Source organism: Suncus etruscus, chromosome 4, assembly GCF_024139225.1.
Source record: "Suncus etruscus isolate mSunEtr1 chromosome 4, mSunEtr1.pri.cur, whole genome shotgun sequence".
NCBI lineage: Eukaryota > Metazoa > Chordata > Mammalia > Eulipotyphla > Soricidae > Suncus > Suncus etruscus.
The window spans coordinates 119,404,977-119,425,474 of record NC_064851.1 but is presented as its reverse complement, the minus strand read 5'-3'; the positions used below and the strand labels follow the sequence as shown (position 1 = coordinate 119,425,474).

At 36.7% G+C, this 20,498-nt stretch overlaps 1 protein-coding gene across 1 annotated transcript in view; it reads right to left on the bottom strand.

Moving 5' to 3' along the window:
• The window catches only part of LOC126007198 (probable ATP-dependent RNA helicase DDX60), a 139,540-nt gene that overhangs the window by 48,736 nt on the left and 70,306 nt on the right, over window positions 1–20,498 (bottom strand). The window contains 6 exon segments of the mRNA XM_049772674.1: window positions 2,601–2,710; window positions 2,858–3,000; window positions 3,162–3,277; window positions 6,825–6,920; window positions 16,977–17,096; window positions 19,255–19,404. Of these exon segments, the coding sequence (XP_049628631.1) occupies window positions 2,601–2,710; window positions 2,858–3,000; window positions 3,162–3,277; window positions 6,825–6,920; window positions 16,977–17,096; window positions 19,255–19,404 (735 nt within the window).

Genomic DNA, 20,498 nt, shown 5'->3' with positions numbered 1-20,498 from the left:
TGAGGTGGTACCTCATAGTTGTTTTTATTTGCATCTCCCTGATGACTAGTGATGTGGAGCATTTTTTCATGTGTCTTTTGGCCATTTGTATTTCTTCTTTGTCAAAGTGTCTGTCCATTTCTTCTTCCCATTTTTTTGATGGGATTAGATTTTTTTTTCTTGTAAATTTCTGTCAGTGCCTTGTATATTTTGGAGATTAGCCCTTTGTCTGATGGGTATCGAGTGAATAGTTTCTCCCACTCAGTGGGGGGCTCTTGTATCTTGGGCGCTATTTCTTTTGAGGTGCAGAAGCTTCTCAGTTTAATATATTCCCATCTGTTAATCTCTGCTTTCATTGCTTGGAGAATGCAGTTTCCTCTTTAAAGATGCCTTTAGTCTCAATGTCCTGGAGTGTTTTACCTACGTATTGTTCTATATATCTTATGGTTTCAGGTCTAATATCGAGGTCTTTCATCCATTTGGATTTAACCTTCATACATGATGTTAGCTGGGGGTCTAAGTTCAATTATTTAAGTGGCTAGCTAGTTGTGCCAACACCACAGGCAATGATGAAAGAAGAAGAACGAGAGAGAGAAGAGAAAGAGTCTTTTACTAATTACATATTTCTCTGTGGATTATTGTCTATATCCTAGGCTGAGGTGAGGTCAAAGACTTTTGCCCATATTTTACTTTGATTTAGACTCAGAGTTTGGATTGGACTACTCTCAAAAAGACAGGAAATCTCCATAATACAGTCATATTAAAAAATTAACCTCAAAAAAATTAACCTCAATACAGATATGATCCCCTCCAACATCCCTAACAATGACTCCTAAGCATTGAGATAGGAATAGCTTGAGAATAGGCAAGTGTGTAAGCATCACCAAAAAAAAGAAGGATAATTGCTAAAGTTGGGATTCATTATATTATAATCCAGAGAATGTAAAGTGATTCTCATTCATGTATTTCTCAAGATATTATTCAGAGAGCTGTGGTCCTCGCCCAACACCACTTAAAGGGATGCAAAGTATATTAGTTAGTAGTTCACCTGCTTCTTGATAAAATTAGAAAATTAATAAGGTCCATTCTGGAAGCATTAAGATAAATAACAGAGACAAAAGATGTAAAATTTAAAACCCCAAAGTACTAAAGTTAAGTTGAATATTTTTATTACAGATCTTTATTTTATTGCATACATTTATTTATATAATTTTTGATTTGAGATTCACATCTGGCAGTGACCAGGGCTTACTCTGGTACTGTTCACAGGATCACTCCTGGTGAGCTTGAGGGGCCACTGAAAATTACAGGGCCAGCAAATATAAAGCAAATGCCCTTCCTGTTGTACTATCTCTCCTGATCCCTATCATACATTTATTTAACTCCTTTTGTAGACATAACAGCTTGCTAAGAACTATAAGGACACAAAATTAGTATTCAAGGGATTATTCCAATAAGATATAGAAAGTGATTGTAAAAATATTGCATCAGATATGACTTAAAAAGATAAGATGCTTTGGTCAAAGTCCAAAAATCATAGCTAAGGAAATCACAAAAAGAATCTAAAGAGTTTACAAAAGATAAACAGAATATAAACAACTGGCATTTAGTATGAAATATTCTGGAATAATTTAAAACATAAGGACTTCTGAGTAAGATATCTTTGGGACCAGATCATGGAAGACTGCAAATTCAGCTAAGAAGTAGTCTCATCAAGCCATTGACAGGAAAAAATAAAATATTTAGCAATTATATTCCAGGAGACATAATTTAAGAACATGATTTGGAATAGATTTAACATGCCAGATCTTGAAAGGAAGAAGACCATCTATTGTTTAATTATCTCTTGAGAGGCAATATGGGATTTTAACGACTATTCTTGGGATTTTAAAAAAAGGCAAGAATAATAAAGAAAACTTTACCCACTCTCTAACTTTCTTATTCCATTCCCAAAAAGGTATATTGGGAATGGTATGTTAGTGAAAATGGCTTTTTTCTTGTTTAATTTAATTCAGTGATCAGGTTTCACCTTTACAAGGAAGTGTCACAATTTTTTTGTAGCTGCACGAACAATTATGTCACTGAATTAGCCAGACAGACATCATAAAATGGGCAAAGATAATATCTAAATATGAATAAAGTTAACCAAAGAAATTCAGATTAAAATATCCCACTGCTTTTAAGATTTATGGATTCAAATACCACTAAAACATACCTATCGAAATCTATAAAATTAATTCTTTTGTTGTCTTTTGTTTTGCTTTTGAGTTTTAGGTCCACACAAAGCAGCATTCAGAGGTTATTCCTGGATCTGTGCTCAGAAATTAGTCCTGGCAGACTCAGGGGACCAAATGGGATACACAGGTTTATACTGCAGTCAGCCACATGCAAAGCAAATGCCCTACCTGCTGTGCTATCCCTCCAACCCTGACTTATTCTTGATACTTTTATTAATTATTAACTCTAAAATATTTACTAAAACATAAAAACAAAGATCAACTAAAGTATCTCAAAATTTTTGATCTTTAATTCTTATAACTATACATTAGACAACTTTTAAATTATAATATACACTAATAATTTCTGTTATCTAGAATAAATTTCACTAAAATATCACTTACATGATCTGTCGTTAGTGCAGCACATGGATGAAAATGATCACAACAAATGTCATTATGTTTTACCCAGCAAATATGCTTTTCTAAATCATTGTATCTCTCTCCATAAATAACTAAAAAGGAAGATCACAATTTTCAAGTCAATGGCCATGTTTTAAGCATAGACATTGGTTAAGAAATCAACCACATCCATATATGATGTCATGTGGATTCATTTTAAAGTAAAAGTTAAAAGTCCTATGAATATATTTCGAACATACCAAGTCTAACTTTATATGATTGTTGTATTCTCACACAAGTTTTATGGAAACTGGCATGTGAGCCAGTATGTTTTTTAGAAATGATTCTTTCTTGCATCAGACTGTCTGCTTGTTTCCAATAATATTTTACTGATTGTAGCCACCTTAAAGACAAAAGTTGCATATGACTTAGCAAGAACACAGAACGACTTCCTGTCATATTAAAAGAATGCTGATTTAAACTGGTGCTTTAAAAGATCCAAATATATAACGTAAATATTCAAAATATCTAAGCAGTCCATTCAAACTGGACCATAACACTTACTCAGTGAGATGTTCAGGATTACTTATGGTAGCTGATAGAGCCAAAAAGGGACATCGGATCATGACAAGGAGATGCTCCCACACTTCTGCGCCAATTTCTCCACCAAGGCAGTGAACCTGTGAAGGAAATGTGGGGGGACATTGAAAAGTTGACTTAAAATGATAAATAAAAATCGTGCCAGAGCACATAAAGAAAGAAAAGAAGAGAAAAAGAAAAAAAGAAGTATAAATGGGGGCAACAGCTTCAATAACCACACCAAAACAAAGAAATCGACCAAAAATAGGTAAATAAAAATAATAATAATAAATGAAAATAAAAATAATATATAAAAAAACAATGTTTTGTGCTTTTTTGTTTGTTTGTTTGTTTTTTCCCTCCTGCCCTGGCACAGGGCATTCAAAAAGAAATTCACTTGTGCTCTGGCATGTTTCTTATCTCAAGACCATGGTGGTTTTGTTTGTTTGTTTGTTTGTTTGTTTTTTTGTGGTGCTTATCGTTATTGTTGGAGTCTTCACTGGATATTTGACACTTCTTTTTGTACTGGTGGAGTGTTTCACCTTTTTCTCCTTTGTCTCTCAAACCGATGATGAGAGCCTCTAGAAGAATTTCGCTTATTTTCGGCATATTAGACTTTTACCCCAGTTTATTACTTTTCTCTTCTTCAAACAAAACCACATGACTTGAACTAGCTAGTCCTGGCCCCAGTTAGAGGGGGAAATAAGGGAGGCACCAGGACCAAACAGGTGCAAGACTACTCAGTAGTAGGCTAGGTACAGAGGGGATCACATATTCTGGCAGCCCTGGGGGTGAGGGATGAGCATATGGGAGGTAGGACAAAAACGGAGGTGTAGGGAGGACAAATTGGTGATGGGAATCCCCCCTGATTTTATGTAAATATGTACCTAAAATATTATTGTCAACAATATGTAAGCCACTATGATCAAAATAAAAATTATATTAAAAATGTTAAAAATCAAACATGGAAGTCATATATTTTTGTTATCTTTAAATAAATAAATAAATAAATAAATATAGGTTATTTAGAAAATTAGAAAATCAGGATACATACATCTTATTTTCTCAGTTTGGGGGACATGCCCAGTGATTTGCAAAAATTACTCTGGCTCAGGGATTCACCCTTGGTAGTGTTGGGAGATCATCTAATTGCCAGGAATTAAACCCAGTTCAGCAGTATTCAAGGCAGTCACCCTATCAGGTATACTATCTCTCCAGCCCTAGCACATAAATTTCTTAAACATTACCAATCTATTAATAATCCCTTGGCAAACAAATATTTTTTTTCCAATTTGTACCTTTCTTTCTATGTCTGTTTTCAATCAAATATCATAAGCTTGATAGGCAGAGGTTACCAGTGACACTACCACAATATCACTTTGAAGATTCCGTACTCTCTTTCTCTGACCTTGACATTTTGCACATCATGACAAAAGTGATATGACCATAGAGAAATTACTCCAGACCATGCCCCCTAATTAATTTTATTTAGTATCTTCTCATTGCAGATGAAATTAAATAGAAATTTGCAAACTGGTCATATATTATGCCTTTGAGTACCACATTTTAATTTTTACTTGTCTCTGTAACTTAATCTCAAGCAATTTTTTCCCATTTTGTTCCCATTTGCTTGAAATATACTGGCCTATGCCTAATTTTTGGAATATTACTTTTTGAGGCGCTAGACTTTTCACATATATTGATATATTGCACTGTGTTAAAATAAGATAAGCTAAATATCAAACAGAAGAAAAACATAGCATACCTAGTAACTCCAAGTTTATAACAAAGACAAGTTAAATACTTCCATATCATATTCTTTCTTTTCCTATTTTTTTTTTTTGGACACACCTGGTGGCACTCAGGAGTTTCTACGCTCAGAAGTCACTCCTGTCCAGACAGGTTGAGGGACCATATGAGATGCTGGGATCCAATCTAGAACTCTCTAGGTCATCTGGGTGCAAGGCAAATGCCTTACCACTGTGCTATCACTCCGACCCATGCCTTTTCTTTAAACTAAAAATTATTTTTTAAAAAGTACAATTTTATAATGCTTCAAATATTTTAATAAGTGAACTTAATCAATTTGCTATAATTTTTTTTATCTTTAACTCGTCTCCAAAATTTTTCTTCATTTTCCAATCTACTCGTTTGTCTAGGGAAACAAAACTATAAAGAACTTCAAAGAAAAACAGTATTCTCTACTTCTAACTGAACCCTTATAAAACTTTTCAAGGAATCAGAAAAAATGGAGAAAAATGAGAGTAACAATTTGGTTCCATTTGTTTTCATTTAGAAAATTTTATCTTCACTAACATAACAGTTGTCTCTAACTCATACACAATATAGAAATAATAGGAATCTCCTTTTGAATTTCAATAATTGCTTTCTTTTTTATGGTTCACACTCAGTGAGGCTCAATGGTTACCCCTGGCTATACGCTCAGAAATTGCTCTGGCTTGGGGGACCATATGGAATGCCAGGGATCAAACTGAGGTCCATCCTGGGTCAGATACTTGGAAGGAAAAAGTGCTACCACTATGCTATGGGTCAGGCCCCAATAATTGCTTCCTTTAAACATAAAAATAAACCACTATATCTGAGTACTAACACGTATAATTTTACTCATACACAACTTTGGCGAACATTTTTGAATTGCTATATACTGAATATATCATCTCTTTTATTTAGGCCATGACTGATACATAATTACATAATGACATCATTGTAGGCACCCAAATTTCTTTGCTTCAGAAACCAATGGCTGAACTTTGAAATTTTTGTCTAAAGAAACTTATGCCAATGTTATTTGTACTGTATTTTTTTAGAAATCCAAAACTGGAGTTTGAAATCTCTGTTAAAAGAAACTTGGGCCTGATGATGAGTTTAGTTAGGGAAATAACTACATTTTGAACTGTCCTAATAATGAGAATGTATGAGGAAAATGGAGAGCCTGTCTAGAGTACAGGCGGGGGTCGGGTGGGGCGAAGGGAGACTTGGGACATTGGTGATGGGAATGTTGCACTGGTGATGGGTGGTGTTCTTTACATGACTGAAACCCAAACACAATCATGTATGTAATTAAGGTGTTTAAATAAATTTAAAAAAATTTAAAAAAAGGAAAAAAAAAAGAAAATTAATCTTTCTATTTGATTGAACTGGCTAGTTCCCTCTACTTTTGTTCTTTCTCGCATTTTCTTCCTTACCTCCTTCTTTCCCTACTTCTTTATTTCCTTTCTCCTCTCCCTGCTTTCTTGCTTGCTTTTTCCTCCATCACATCTTCCTTTCTTTATTTCATTTTTTATTCCTTCTCTCCTTTCATTCTTTCTTACTTTCCTCCATCCTTCCTTTTTTGTTTATTTCCTTTCTTTTCTTTTCCTTCTTCCTTTTCCTTCCTTCTTTATTTTTTTCCATTTTCATAAAAAAAAAAAAAAAAGAAACTTGGGCCATGATGATTCATTTTGTTTCTTTGCAACAATAGTCTCTAATAGCTGGATTCTGGACATTCACAAAAAAACTGTAGTAAAAGAAAAAGTCTTCATAATCTCAGTTCCATAAAAAGGAGCAGAGGACATGAAGCACCAAAGATCTTCATCATTATGCATATGCAACTATGAAATCAACTCAGAGAAATAATACCATACTTACCTCATCGAAAATAACATATCTGATTCTTTTTGCCCAATTCTGACGATGAGGAGCCAGCAGCAGAATTTGAAGGCAGTCAGGCACAGTAATAAGTACCTAAAATAATAATGTATAAATAAATCTTTGAGTACTCATCACATATAAGCATAATTATGAAACTAGAGAAGCTATAGTTAGAAATTCTCCATGTATCTATTGAAATTCAGATCATAATAACCTCCTTCTATAATAATTAATAAAAATTGGAATATGCTAATTTTAATCTTATGAATTGAAATTTTTCTAATAAAAGTCTAATGATAAAATATGAAATTTAAAGTTAAATTCTTACTTGTAAGTATTTAAAATAAAAACAGTGCATTGTCAATGATTTGGTTCATAAAAATAGATAGTGGAAGAAACCTCCTTTAAGATATTAACAACTATCTATAAAAAGCTTAGTACCAATATCATTTATTTTTTTTGTTTTGTTTTTGGTTTTTGTTTTTTTGGGTCACACCCAGCAGTGCTCAGGGGTTACTCCTGGCTCTACACTCAGAAATTGCTCTTGGCAGGCTCGGGGGACCATATGGGATGCCGAGATTTGAACCACCATCCTTCTGCATGCAAGTCAAATGACCCACCTCCATGCCATCTTTCCGGCCCCTCCAACATCATTCCTTACTGGTGTAAAACCAAAATCATTTCCACTGATATCAAGCACAAGGCAAGGTTGTTCATTTTCTCTACACTTATTGAACTTAGTATTGGAACTCCTAGCAATAGCAATCAGGCAAAAGATGAAACTATCTCTCTTTACAGATGGCATAATAATATGCATTGAAGACCCTAAGGAGTTCAAAAAAAAAAAGCTCCTAGAACAATAAATCAAAACAGCAAAGTGCATGGCTACAAGATCAATACACAAAAAGGAAATCAAACTATATTTGCAGATGACATAATGACACATATCGAAGATTCTAAAGATTCCACAGAAAAGCTCCTATAAACAATAAATCAATGTAGCAAAGGTCAATACTCAAAAGACAGTTTGATTCCATTATACAAATAATGACTCATAGGAGAAAAAGGGAAAGCATCTATTCTATTTAAAGTGGTGTCAAAAAATCATCAAGTAGTTAGAAATCTTAACAAAATCTTAATAAAGCTTAACAGAAGAGGTGAGAGACTTATACTATTAAATCTTCAAAAATTGGAGGGAGGCTGCAGTTGGACCCAGAAGAGCACGCACGCCCGCCAGGTTTTCCGTCCCTCTTTTACTGGTATGTCAGGGTCTCTGGACAGACTGCTGGCCAATGGCCTCCTGGACTGACCACTTAGTCCAGGAGACTGAGATTCCCTCACGCCAGACTGGCCTTCATGGCTGGGCCTGGCAACTCGGGCCCTGGGGGGCAGTGGGAGGAGAGAAAAGCCTCCCCTATACATACTGGACCCCCTGCATTAGTCCTCACTAATACTAATTTTTAAAACTGTGTGGGTGCAAAAGCGCCCGTGCAACAAATATACTCTTTAAGCATTATCTAAAAATGTTCCTTATCCTAGACTGTTCCTAGGAATGGAAACAGGATGCCCAAGATTTGGATGATAACACTCAAATAGACGTTTAATGTCTAGTCTTTATGTGGACGTGATTTTCCATACTGACTCCAAGCCTAAACCATAAACAGTTCATCTATATATTGTATATATTCCCTATCATGTATTGCCTCTCCCCCACCCCTGTGTCTCTTCTACCCCTCATCTCCCAACCCTGATCCATTATCTTCCCCTTATTTAACCCTCTTTACCCTCAGTTCCTAACTAGGTAGACACCAAGACTGACCTTCCACCCCAACAGACCACCATCCAGCTCCTCAGGGGACCCTCTCGGTCCCCATCTCATGCCTCAACAAAAAACTACAACCAACACAACAGCTGACTCATGCTTGGTGGCCCCTATTGCCTCCATCAAACCGTAGACTGTTGCATGATACCTGAATCAGCTTCAGTAAAACCCCCAGTTCAAGGACAATATAGGGTTCCATGATGCCGCAAAACATGTCTCAAACTCAACTATCACTTGTTTTCTTCAAATACATGTTTTAAATCCAGTTTTATTTATATGTTCTATTTTAATGTATACATATTTTCGCTATCCTTACCATTTTTGGTGCTGCTTGGTACAAAAAGCCTTGCCTAGGATAAAAGGGCAGATCAATGAGATTTACAGATGACTGGCTGCTAGAACCATGATTGGACTGAATGTATTTTGAGACCAATAAAAAAGCCCTACGCTAGGGTTTGAACTACAACCTGCACAACAACCATGATCCCCAGTTCCAAAGGTCTGGTTGAGACAATTGCAAAGGAATGGGGCTTCTGAAAACACAATGAAAGACGCTGTCCTAGGTTCCATCCTAGGATCAGTGCAAAGACCAAGACCACCAACCACAAGAAGATGGATTAAAATGACACTGAGGAAACAACTTCTAGAACCACAAAGGAAGACTTCATCATAAGTCCCACTCCTGGACCTGTGCAGATACTGAGATCTCTAGATACATAGGTCTTATTTCATCACCCAGGACGGAGCAAAAGTTTTCCAAAACCACGAAAGCACCACTGGTAGAGTAAATAAACCTGAACGAAGTCTATAGTTAATCCCGTGACAATATACCCCAAGGTTGGAGAAACCCCATAGCACTTAGGCCAAGTGAATTCCTTTTCGAATGACCCCAATATTTACTGTGCCAGTGCAGGAGGGGAAAAAAGGCAAAAAGCACAAAACATTTTTATTTTTTATATATTATATATTATTTTTTTCTTTATTTATTATTATTACTATTTTTATTTTTATTTACCTATCTACTTTTTGTCGTTTCTTTGTTTTGGTGTGGTTATTGAAGTTGTTGTCCCCATTTATATATATATATATATATATATATATATATATATATATATATATATATATATATTGTTTTTTTCTTCTTTTCTTTTCTTTCTTTAGGTGCTCCACCATGTTTTTTAACTCAAGACCATGGCTTTATTTGTGGTGCCTATTGTTATCACTGGAGTGCTCACTGGATATTTGACACTTCTTTTTGTACTGTTGGGGTGTTTTACCTTCTTTTTCTCCTTCATCTCTCAAACCGACAATGAGAGCCTCTAGAAGGATTCCGCCCATTTTCGGCATATTAGACTCTTACCCCAGTTTATTACTTTTCTCTTCTTCAAATAAAACCACATAACTTGAACTATGTAGTCCTTCCTCCCAGTTAGACGGGGAAATAAGGGAGGCACCAAGACCGAGACTACTAAGTAGTAAGGTAGGTACAGAGGGGAACACATATTCTCACAGTCCCGGGGGTGAGGGAGGAGGAAATGGAAGGTAGGACGAACACAGAGGTATAGGGAGGACAAATCAGTGATGGGAACCCCCGATTTTATGTAAATATGTACCTATAATATTATTGTCAACAATATGTAAGCCACTACAATCAAGATAAAAATTATATTAAAAAAAGAAATAACTACACTGAGAACTACTATAACCATGTGAATGAATGAGGGAACTAGAAAGCCTGTCTAGAGTACAGGTGGGAGTAGGGTGGGATGGAGGGAGATTTGGAACATTGGTGGTGGAAATGTTGCACTGGTGAAGGGGGGTGTTCTTTACATGACTGAAACCTAATCACAATAATATTTGTAATCAAGATGTTTAAATAAAGATACTAATAATAAAAAAGGGCAGATCAAAAATAGACCACAGAGACTGTGAGTATAACCTGTCATCCTTACCCAGAATAACACCAGCAATCCAATACGAAACCATACGTTTTTGTATGGGCACTGTAAATAAGGGAAAACCATAGACACAAAAATAAGATCTTATCCTCTAGTGATAAAACCTCACACTTTTTATAACACAAGGGTGTCTCCCATCCTGTACATGAGTCATGTGGATACAACCCAGACAGTTTGGGGTAGTCACACACAATGCACAGTTTTGGACTGTGATTAGGATTGTACACTACAAAAGTTAAAAAGAGCAATGTAGGTTAGTGACGTTTGGGAGGGGTTTAGAAAGTTAAGGAAAAAAAAGAGCTTTGTAGGGGTGTGGGAAAGGGCAGAATACAAAAATGAACATTCTGTATACTCAAAACATAACATAAGAATAAGGAATATTCTAAATATGCGCCCCCGCGCGGTTCTGTAGTTTTTGGATGCCTAGGGAGGAATTTCTCACCCCCTCCCCCCAGGGCCCGATTAACCAGGCATGGCCCTGAAGACCCACCTGGTGTGGGGGGAATCATGCTCGCCTGGACTAAGTGGTCAGCCCAGGGGTCCAATGGCTAGCTGTCCTGCCCAGAGCCCCCATCATACCAGTCAAAGGCACACGAAATCCTGGCATGTGGAGTGTTCTGAGCCCAGCCAAGCCTCTGTAGTTTTTGGATGCCTAGGGAGGAATTTCTCACCCCCTCCCCCCAGGGCCCGATTAACCAGGCGTGGCCCTGAAGACCCACCTGGTGTGGGGGGAATCATGCTCACCTGGACTAAGTGGTCAGCCCAGGGGTCCTATGGCTAGCTGTCCTGCCCAGAGCCCCCATCATACCAGTCAAAGGCACACGAAAATCCTGGCATGTGGGGTGTTCTGAGCCCAGCCAAGCCTCTGTAGTTTTTGGATGCCTAGGGAGGAATTTCTCACCCCCTCCCCCCAGGGCCCGATTAACCAGGCATGGCCCTGAAGACCCGCCTGGTGTGGTCTAACTAACCTACATTGCTCTTTTTAACTTTTGTAGTGTACAATCCTAATCACAGTCCAAAACTGTGCATTGTGTGTGACTACCCCAAACTGTTTCAAGATACATAAGATGGACACGTATTTCTTTAGAATACTTTGTGTTTTTTCTCTGACAGCTATAATTCTTACTAAATGTTGTCTTATACAGTGATGATTCTAACCACTTTTTATCTTCTCTTTTTGAGCTGTTTAACAAGGAATTTTGGTGGAAGAGTCCCCCAGTTTAATGCTTATGATTGAACCATGTCATGGGAATCATTGGAATTGTTCTTATGGCCCCCACATGCGACAATAACACCACGTGGCATTGCTTCTTATTTGCATAGGCACATTAAAATGGGAAAATACTATACATACAAATAAGATCCTATCTAATAGCAATTGGAACACACAAATCTTGTAGTGCAAAGAGACCTTACACCCTGAACATTGACATAATGACCTGGCACAGACCTCAGAAGAATGGGCATAATCCACTCTCCCCTGAACCAGGGAAGCCATCCACAAAACATCCAGGCTAGTCTATAACATCACCTGGAAGCAATCCTCTACCACAGAAGACCTTGTTTTTGGTAGTTACTATCAAATTTTTTCTTCCTTTTTTCTTATCCTTTTTTATCTCAAACGACAACAGAATAGATAATCTACAACAAGCTGTAAAATGGAGACCAGTTACACTAGTCTGGGGGGAAAAGGAAGGAGATATGGGATGCATGCTGGGAACAGGGGTGGAGGGAGGACAACACTGGTGGTGGGAATGCCCCTTACTCATTGTCACTATTACCATAAATAAATCTTTGAAGAAAAAAATAAATAAAAAAACTTCAAAAACTAAGAACAAAATTGAAGATGATCTAAGGAAATAGAAACATCCCATGCTCATAGAGCAGAAGAATCAATATTAGCAAAATAACCATCTTACCTACACTACTAGACATATTCAATGCAATCTCTGTTCAAATTCAGAAAAAATTCTTCAAAGACTTAGAAAAACCAATTAAAAGGTTTATGTGAGGGGCCCAGGGAGATAGCACAGTGGTGTTTGCCTTGCAAGCAGCCGATCCAGGACCAAAGGTGGTTGGTTCGAATCCTGGTGTCCCATATGTTCCCCGTGCCTGCCAGGAGCTATTTGTGAGCAGACAGCCAGGAGCACCACCGGGTGTGCCCCCCCCCAAAAAAAAGGGTTTGCGTGAAACCATAAAAGACCCTGAGTAGCTAAAACCATACTGAAAAATCAAGAAACTTGGAGGTATTTCTTTACTAACTCAAAGCTACTCCAAAGCCATGGTGATCAAAACAGCATGGTATTGGAACAAAGGCAAACTTTCAAACCAATGAGTCAAAATATAATATCCAGTGACAAACCCCCAAGTATATGGCTAATAAATCTTTGACAAAGAAGCTGAGAACATGAATGGAATAAAGATGTAAATTGTGGCAATTGGAAAACCATGTGCAAAAAATTAATCAATCCCTATTACACACCTTACACAATAGTCAATTTTAAGTGAATCAAAGACCTTGAGATTAGACCTGAAGCTATCAAGTTCACTGAGTAAAACATAGGTAGAACAGTCCAAGACTTAGACCTCAAAGTAGTCTTTGATGATAGGATGCCAGTTATAGCTATAGAATCAAATCTGAATAAAATGGTACATCAAACTAAAAATTTCCGTATGGCAAAAGTAATATGGGCTAAAACTAAAAGAAAGCTAACTGAGTGAAATGAGTCAAAGGAAGTGGGATAGATACAGAATGATCACACTCATTTGTGGGATATAAAAATGAAAGATTGTATGATAATAATGTCCATAAACAATAGAGACAAGGGCCAGGAGGATCACAGCCAGGTAGGAAACTTGCCACAAAGAGGGGGGAGGTAAGTCAAAGCAGAGACGGGTCTACTATGGAAATGGTAATTGAAATTTATCACACTGGAAAAGAACTGGGTGCTGAAAACAGATAAAGTGATATGAGGGGCTGGAGCAGTGGAGCAACAGTAGGGTCTTTGCCTTGTACACAGCTGACCTAGGACAGACCATGGTTCGATCCCCCAGAGTCCCATATGGTCCCCTGAGCCAGGAGCGATTTCTGAGCACATAGCCAGGAGTAACCCCTGAGCTTCACCAGGTTTGGCTCAAAAAATAAAAGCAAGCAAAAAAGATAAACTGATATGAAATGATACCCTTCAGAAACAATATTGCAAAGCACAGTGTCTAAAAGGAAGAGAGAGATAATAAATTTCTACCATGGAGGCAATCAGAGAAAAGTGAAGAGAGTGGGAGAAAAATTGAGGACATTGGTATAGAAAATGAATACTGCTGAATGGATGAGTGTTGGAATACGATATGACTGAAACTCAGTCATGAACAACTTATTAAATTTGTATGTCATGGTGATTCAATTGAAATGGTGTTAATTATTTTTTAAAAGAAAAAAGATCAGTAACTAGAAAAATAACATTTGATAAAGGAAGAAGTTCCACTTCAAATTCAAACTAGTTTACATTTTTCTATTTTCTTTAGTATTGTCTTAATATTATCTTTATTGATTACAAACATGATTGCATTTGTGTTTCAGTCCTAAAAGAAAACCCCCCTTCACCAGTGCAACATTTACATCACCAATATCCCTCCTTCTCACCCCTACCTGTATTCAAGACAGGCTTTATACTTCTCTCCCTCATTGACATTATCACCATAGTTGTGAGTGTAATTGTTTCTCTAAATGCACTCACCACTCTTTGTGAGCCAGTCCTTCCAGCCCTCATCTCTGTTGTCTCTGGGCAATATTACAACAATGTCTAATTTTTCTTAAAACCCATAGATGACTGAAACTATTCTGTCTCAGTTTCTCTCCCTCTGACTTATTTCACTCAGCATAATAGATTCCATGTACACCCATATATAGGAAAATTTCATGACTTCATCTCTCTGACAGCTGTATATTATTCCATTGTGTATATATATATACCACAGGTTCTTTACTCATTCATCTGTTGAAGGGCATCTTGGTTCTTTCGAAAGTCTGGCTATTGTGAATAGCGTTGCAATGAATATAGGTGTGAGGAAGAGATTTTTATATTGTATTTTTGTGTTACTAGTGTATATTTCTGGGAGTGGCATAGCTGGATCATATGGAAGTTCAATATCTAGCTTTTTTTTTTTTTTTTTTTTTTTTTGGTTTTTGGGCCACACCCGGTAATGCTCAGGGGTTACTCCTGGCTATGCGCTCAGAAGTTGCTCCTGGCTTGGGGGACCATATGGGACACCGGGGGATCGAACCGCGGTCCGTCCAAGGCTAGCGCAGGCAAGGCAGGCACCTTACCTTTAGCGCCACCGCCCGGCCCAATATCTAGCTTTTTAAGGAATATCCACGTTGTTTTCCATAGAGGCTGGATGAGAGAGCATTCTCACCAGCAGTGAATGAGAGTTCCTTTCTCTCCACATCCCCGCCAGCACAAAATATTCTTATTCTTTGTGATGTGTGCCAGTCTCTGTGGCATGAGATGGTACCTCATAGTTGTTTTGATTTGAAACTCCCTGGTTATTATTGATATGGAGCATTTTTTCATGTGCCTTTTGGCCATTTTTATTTCTTCTTTGAGAATTTGTCTGCTCATGTCTTCTCCCATTTTTGTTGGGGTTAGATTTTTTTTCTTATTAAGTTCTGTCAGTACCTTGTATATCTTCGTTATTAGCCCCTTATCTGATAGCTATTAGGTGAATAGTTTCACTAATTCTATGGGTAGCTTTTGTATCCTAGGCATTATTTGTTTTGAGGTGCAGAAGCTTCTCAGCTTAATATAGTCCAATCTGTTTAATATCTGCTTCCACTTGTTTGGAGAATGCTGTTTCCTCCTTGAAGATGCCTTTAGTCTGTGTCATGGAGTGTTTTACATATGTGTTGTTCTATATACCTTATGGTTTTGGGTCTGATATCAAGGTCTTTAATCCATTTGGATTTGACCTTTGTGCATTGCATCATATGGAGGTGTGAGTTCGCTTTTTTGAAAGTGGCTGACCAGTTGTGCCAACATCACTTGCTGAAGAGGCTTTCCTTTCTCCATTTTGCATTTCTTGCACCTTTATCAAAAATTAATTGATTGTATATCTGGGGCACACTCTCTGAATGCTCAAGTCTATTCCATTGATCTGAGGGTCTGTCTTTATTCCAATACCATGCTATTTTAATGACTATAGCTTTGTAATACAATTTAAAGTTGGGAAAAGTGATGTCTCCCATATTCCTTTTCTCAAGGGTTATTCTAACTATTTGTGGGTGTTTATTGTTCCAAATTAATTTCAGGAGTGTTTGATCCACTTCTTTGAAGACTGCCATGGGTATCTTTAAAAGGATTGCAATAAATCTGTGCAATGCTTTGGGGAGTATTTCCATTTTAACTATGTTAATACTCCCAATCCATGAGTAGGGTATGTGTCTCCAATTTCATGTGTCCTCTTATTTTTTGAAGCAGGATATTGTGGTTTTCTTTTTGTAGGTCCTTCACCTAGTTTAAATTGACCCAACTGGTTGAGATTTCTGAGGTAAATACCGATTACAGAAGTGTCTCAATATGGAAATGATGCAGTCAACCTTTATAACTCTGCTCAATCACGAAGGTCTAAACCATTGTGTTGAAGCAGAACTTCCACATGGACCACAGAAACAGAACTGGCAAGAAAATTGTCTAGAAACCATATCCACTATAGGCAACAAGTGTTTTAGTGAAAGAGAGCATGGGCACCACACCATCAGTAATTTCTCTTGTCATATATTTTCTTCTAGGTATCTTTTTCATTTGGTTTGGTTAGGAGCAACACCCTGCTGTACACAGGTTGTATTTCTGGCCGCATACTTAGGGGAAAATGTCATGTCAAAGGTCAATCTCAGGCCTCTTTCATGCATAGCATGTGCTCCAGTCCATTCAGCTCTCTCCCCTACCCCTTGCCTGGTTGTAATTATTTATATGTGGTTCAAGAACATTGTCTAATGTGTATATAGTATGAGATAATCTATCTAATCTTGAAATTACAAGTGTCATTTGATATATTTATTAATAAAAGAAAGACTGATTAGAAAATGGTGTTTGGTAATTTTCAATAACTTTGGGTTCTTTAGGTCATTTAAAATCAATGTATAAACAAAGATGATGCAAGGAACTCTGATGGAAATATGATATCTATATTTAAGTGCACATAGATTCATAGATTTCTCTCTCTGAGCTGTTACAATATTAGATTTTATCTAAACCATTTTATCTTTTTTGAATATAAAGTTATTTTTACAAGTTAAATCATGAATATATATTCTGACATATAAAGTATTTTATATAATTTTAATGATTAATACATTAATTAATATAATCCTACCTGACAGTTTAGGGCATCATGACGATAATCCCTTGTAAATACGCCACATAGAGCTTCACCATTTGGCAGATTTTTAGTAAAACGATGGTAAACAGTTGCTGCCACTTGATTAACTAGGGCCTGATTAAAATGGAAAAGATTCCTATTAATCAAACAATAATATTAATTTAGATGAAACCACAGAAAACAAGAAATCTAAAACTTTGGTCAAAAGGCTAGTACAGTGGGTAAACACTTGCCTTACACACTGCTAACCAATTATGATTCCTGTACTTCTACAAGAGTGATCACTAACACAGAGCCAGGCATAAGCCCTGAGCACTGCTGAACATGGTTTCCCCAAAACACATAATGTTTAAATATCATATATAATGCATGTATGCATCTATGTATATATTTTCCTATGAATAATAAAACAATCTAGCCTTTCTATACACCTAATACTAGAATACAATACTAATACACCAATAATGTAACTAATACACTGATATGTAAGTAATCTACTGATAAACTACAAAAATGAAAGAAAAGGGGGACGTGATACAGTATAGGTGCCTTGCACGGAGCCAACCTCAGTATCTCATAGCATTGCTAGAAGTGATTCCTAAGTGAAGAATCAGAAATAAGCCCTTAGCATCATTAAAAACAATAGAAAAAAAAGATTTTGGGGAAGCTCTGTTTTGTAAGAAGTTATTAGTTATAAATAGAAAATCTTGTTCGCACATCAGAAAAAAATTGAATTGAATTACTTTTACAACACTACTTTGATCCCTGCCACTGTATATGATCTGAATGCCACCAAGAGAGAACCAAAGCACAGATTACTTGTTATGTACTTGTAGTACTTATGGAGTGCTGTGGTGTTTGGGGAGCATCAAAACCTTACCTACAGTTGTTTGCGGGGAATATAGTGCTTAAAATAGAATGCCCACATGCTGGTATGAACTATTTTTCTGACCTCTGACTTTATTTTGATCTGAATATTTTAAAACCCCAAGTTTTTTTGGCAGGAGTAATATCTGAACACATAGTGATAATAAGTCTGGGTGCCCATAAGTTAATCTTTTTGTTTTGTCTTGTTTTGGGGGGGAGCCACACCCAGTGATGCTCAGGGATTATTCCTGGCTATGCACTCAGAAATCGCTCCTGGCTTGGGGGACCATTTGGGACTCCAGGGGGATCGAACTGCAGTCCATCATAGGTCAGCAGCTTGCAAGGCAAAGGCCCTACTGCTGCACTACCACTCCAGCCCCCCCAAAAGTTAATCTTTCTTAAAATTACATTGTTTAATGGACTGTGAATGAAGATATGAAACTTACACTTCCTATATATCAAACTTCTGCTAGAGACAAAGATCACACTTTCTACTTTTAAATTCCAAACTGAGTTGTATTGAATTGAAAGGGACTATAGTAAACAGTCTGTTCTAAAAAACAAGATAGTTCCAAATGCTGATTAGAAATATTTTACAAAGTGCAGAGGCAGAATTAAGTTTTTAATTCCACATAGCCCAGACAAGTGTGAGTGCTTCTTCCAATCACAATGCTGAATGACCAGATTTCCTTCTCACAATGATACTTAGGAATGTGTGATTTTAGTTTCTGCAATTGGAAAGATAAAATTTAAGTTAAATGATAAAATTTGAGAGTATACAGATGGATGTCAGATGCAGTATAGAGAGAAAATAAGTAAAAAGGGGTGGAGGTGTCAAAATATAAAAAATAAAGTCATATGAGAAATTCTGAAAATAAAGTGCATGGTAAAGCAAATGAAATTAGTCAATGTATATTATATATTTAAAGGTTGCTAAGAGAGTCAATTTGGAAGTAGGACATTTGAACCTTCCCAGAAGTGTCAGGAAGACTCTCATCCTGCTCTCCAAAAATGCGGGGTGCAGTAGTGTTCATGACCTGTAGTTCCACAGATTCCCCAGTCCACACCCACAAGTGCTGGAATGGACATGGTGTGAGGAGACAGGGTTTTGGGGATGGCTTATTACTGCACCCTGTGAGGTTTAGGGGGCCAGTGGTACCAGGGAGCAGGGGTGAGCAGCATGCATCTGTACCCTGGTACAATTTTTCCAGACCAAGAGAATAGATTTTAGAAGTCTTCCCCACGAGAAAATGTGCCACTTATTGTGGCAAAATTTTAATACACACACACATATTATATTCATCCTGGTGTATAGCCAAACTAACTCAACATATCAAGCATAACTCACAGAAATGGAAATTACTTGCTTGAATTGAAGAGAAAATTCTAATCATTCAAATGCTACCTTTGTTGGTGAAACATATACAACCACTCCTTCATTGCTCTCCTTCAGCACTTTTTCTATGCAGTAGTAAGAAGCATAGGTTTTTCCTGATGACGTTGGGGCAACAATTACCGCTGACTCATTATTATCCACAATATCCAGGAGCTCCCTCTGCAGGATTTAGAGAGGATCATTTGTATCAAGGATGTAAACAGCACGTTATCAAACAAGCATATTAATTCACTTTTGATATAATTCTCTGTCTATTAACTGTCTATTGATATAATTCTCAGTCTATTAACTGAGAGTTGCAAACACATGGAGATAGGCAGAAGAGGAAACCAAGAATGCATGAATTTTAGTGGAAAATGATCATTTTTAGCTTTTGGAGCATCTAGGTTTTGTGCATGAACAATGGAGTGAGTCAGTCTCCAACTGAGACTTTTTTTTTCCTATTTGTAACTTAATAGAAGCAGAATGGCTTTGACAAATTAAGTTTTTACAATAATTAAATGATATATTTTTGTGTACATGAGAAATCAGCTTAGGTGGAAAAGAACCAATGATTATTCATTGCTTATTAGTCTGTTCTACTACTTTTTTCAGTCTTCTATCTAGCTGCTTTGGAAAGTATAGAGAACTTTATCTATTTCAGTCATGCTTTTATTCATCGAAATGGTAACAGTCAAAGACTTGCTAGCTGATTATATAAGTAGAAGATGGGACAATACAACAAAATTTCAACCTAAATACTCTCTTCCCTCAAGTCTGTACTGAGCCACACTATAGAATAAAGTGAACCTCAAAATATATCATAATGTGTGTGAGATTATTGGATAAAACTGGGTTGTATTGCATCCTTCAGTGAAGGAACTGGTTTTCCTGATCCTGAAAAAGGAAGAATTTTTTTGAGGGGGGGCTGAAGCTGAGAATCAAACCTAAGATCTCACATATGAGAGGCAAGCATTCCATTGTTGAGCCACATCCTTGACCTCAAACACAGAAATCTTTTTGAAAGGACCCTGACCATCAATAGCATAAGAAAAGTAAATCTAGCAGATAGAATCCAAAAGATCCCACTGTGGTAGGTGGACATGTTGAATTTAACATAATTTTAGAAAGTTAATCTATTCAGAAACATAATTTTTATTCTAAATTGTATAGCCATAGTATCTATATTATAAATTACTTTTAATAAGTAATAAAATAATAAAAATAAAATAGATCAAAATAATATTAAAATACACTTATTTCTTATATATTAT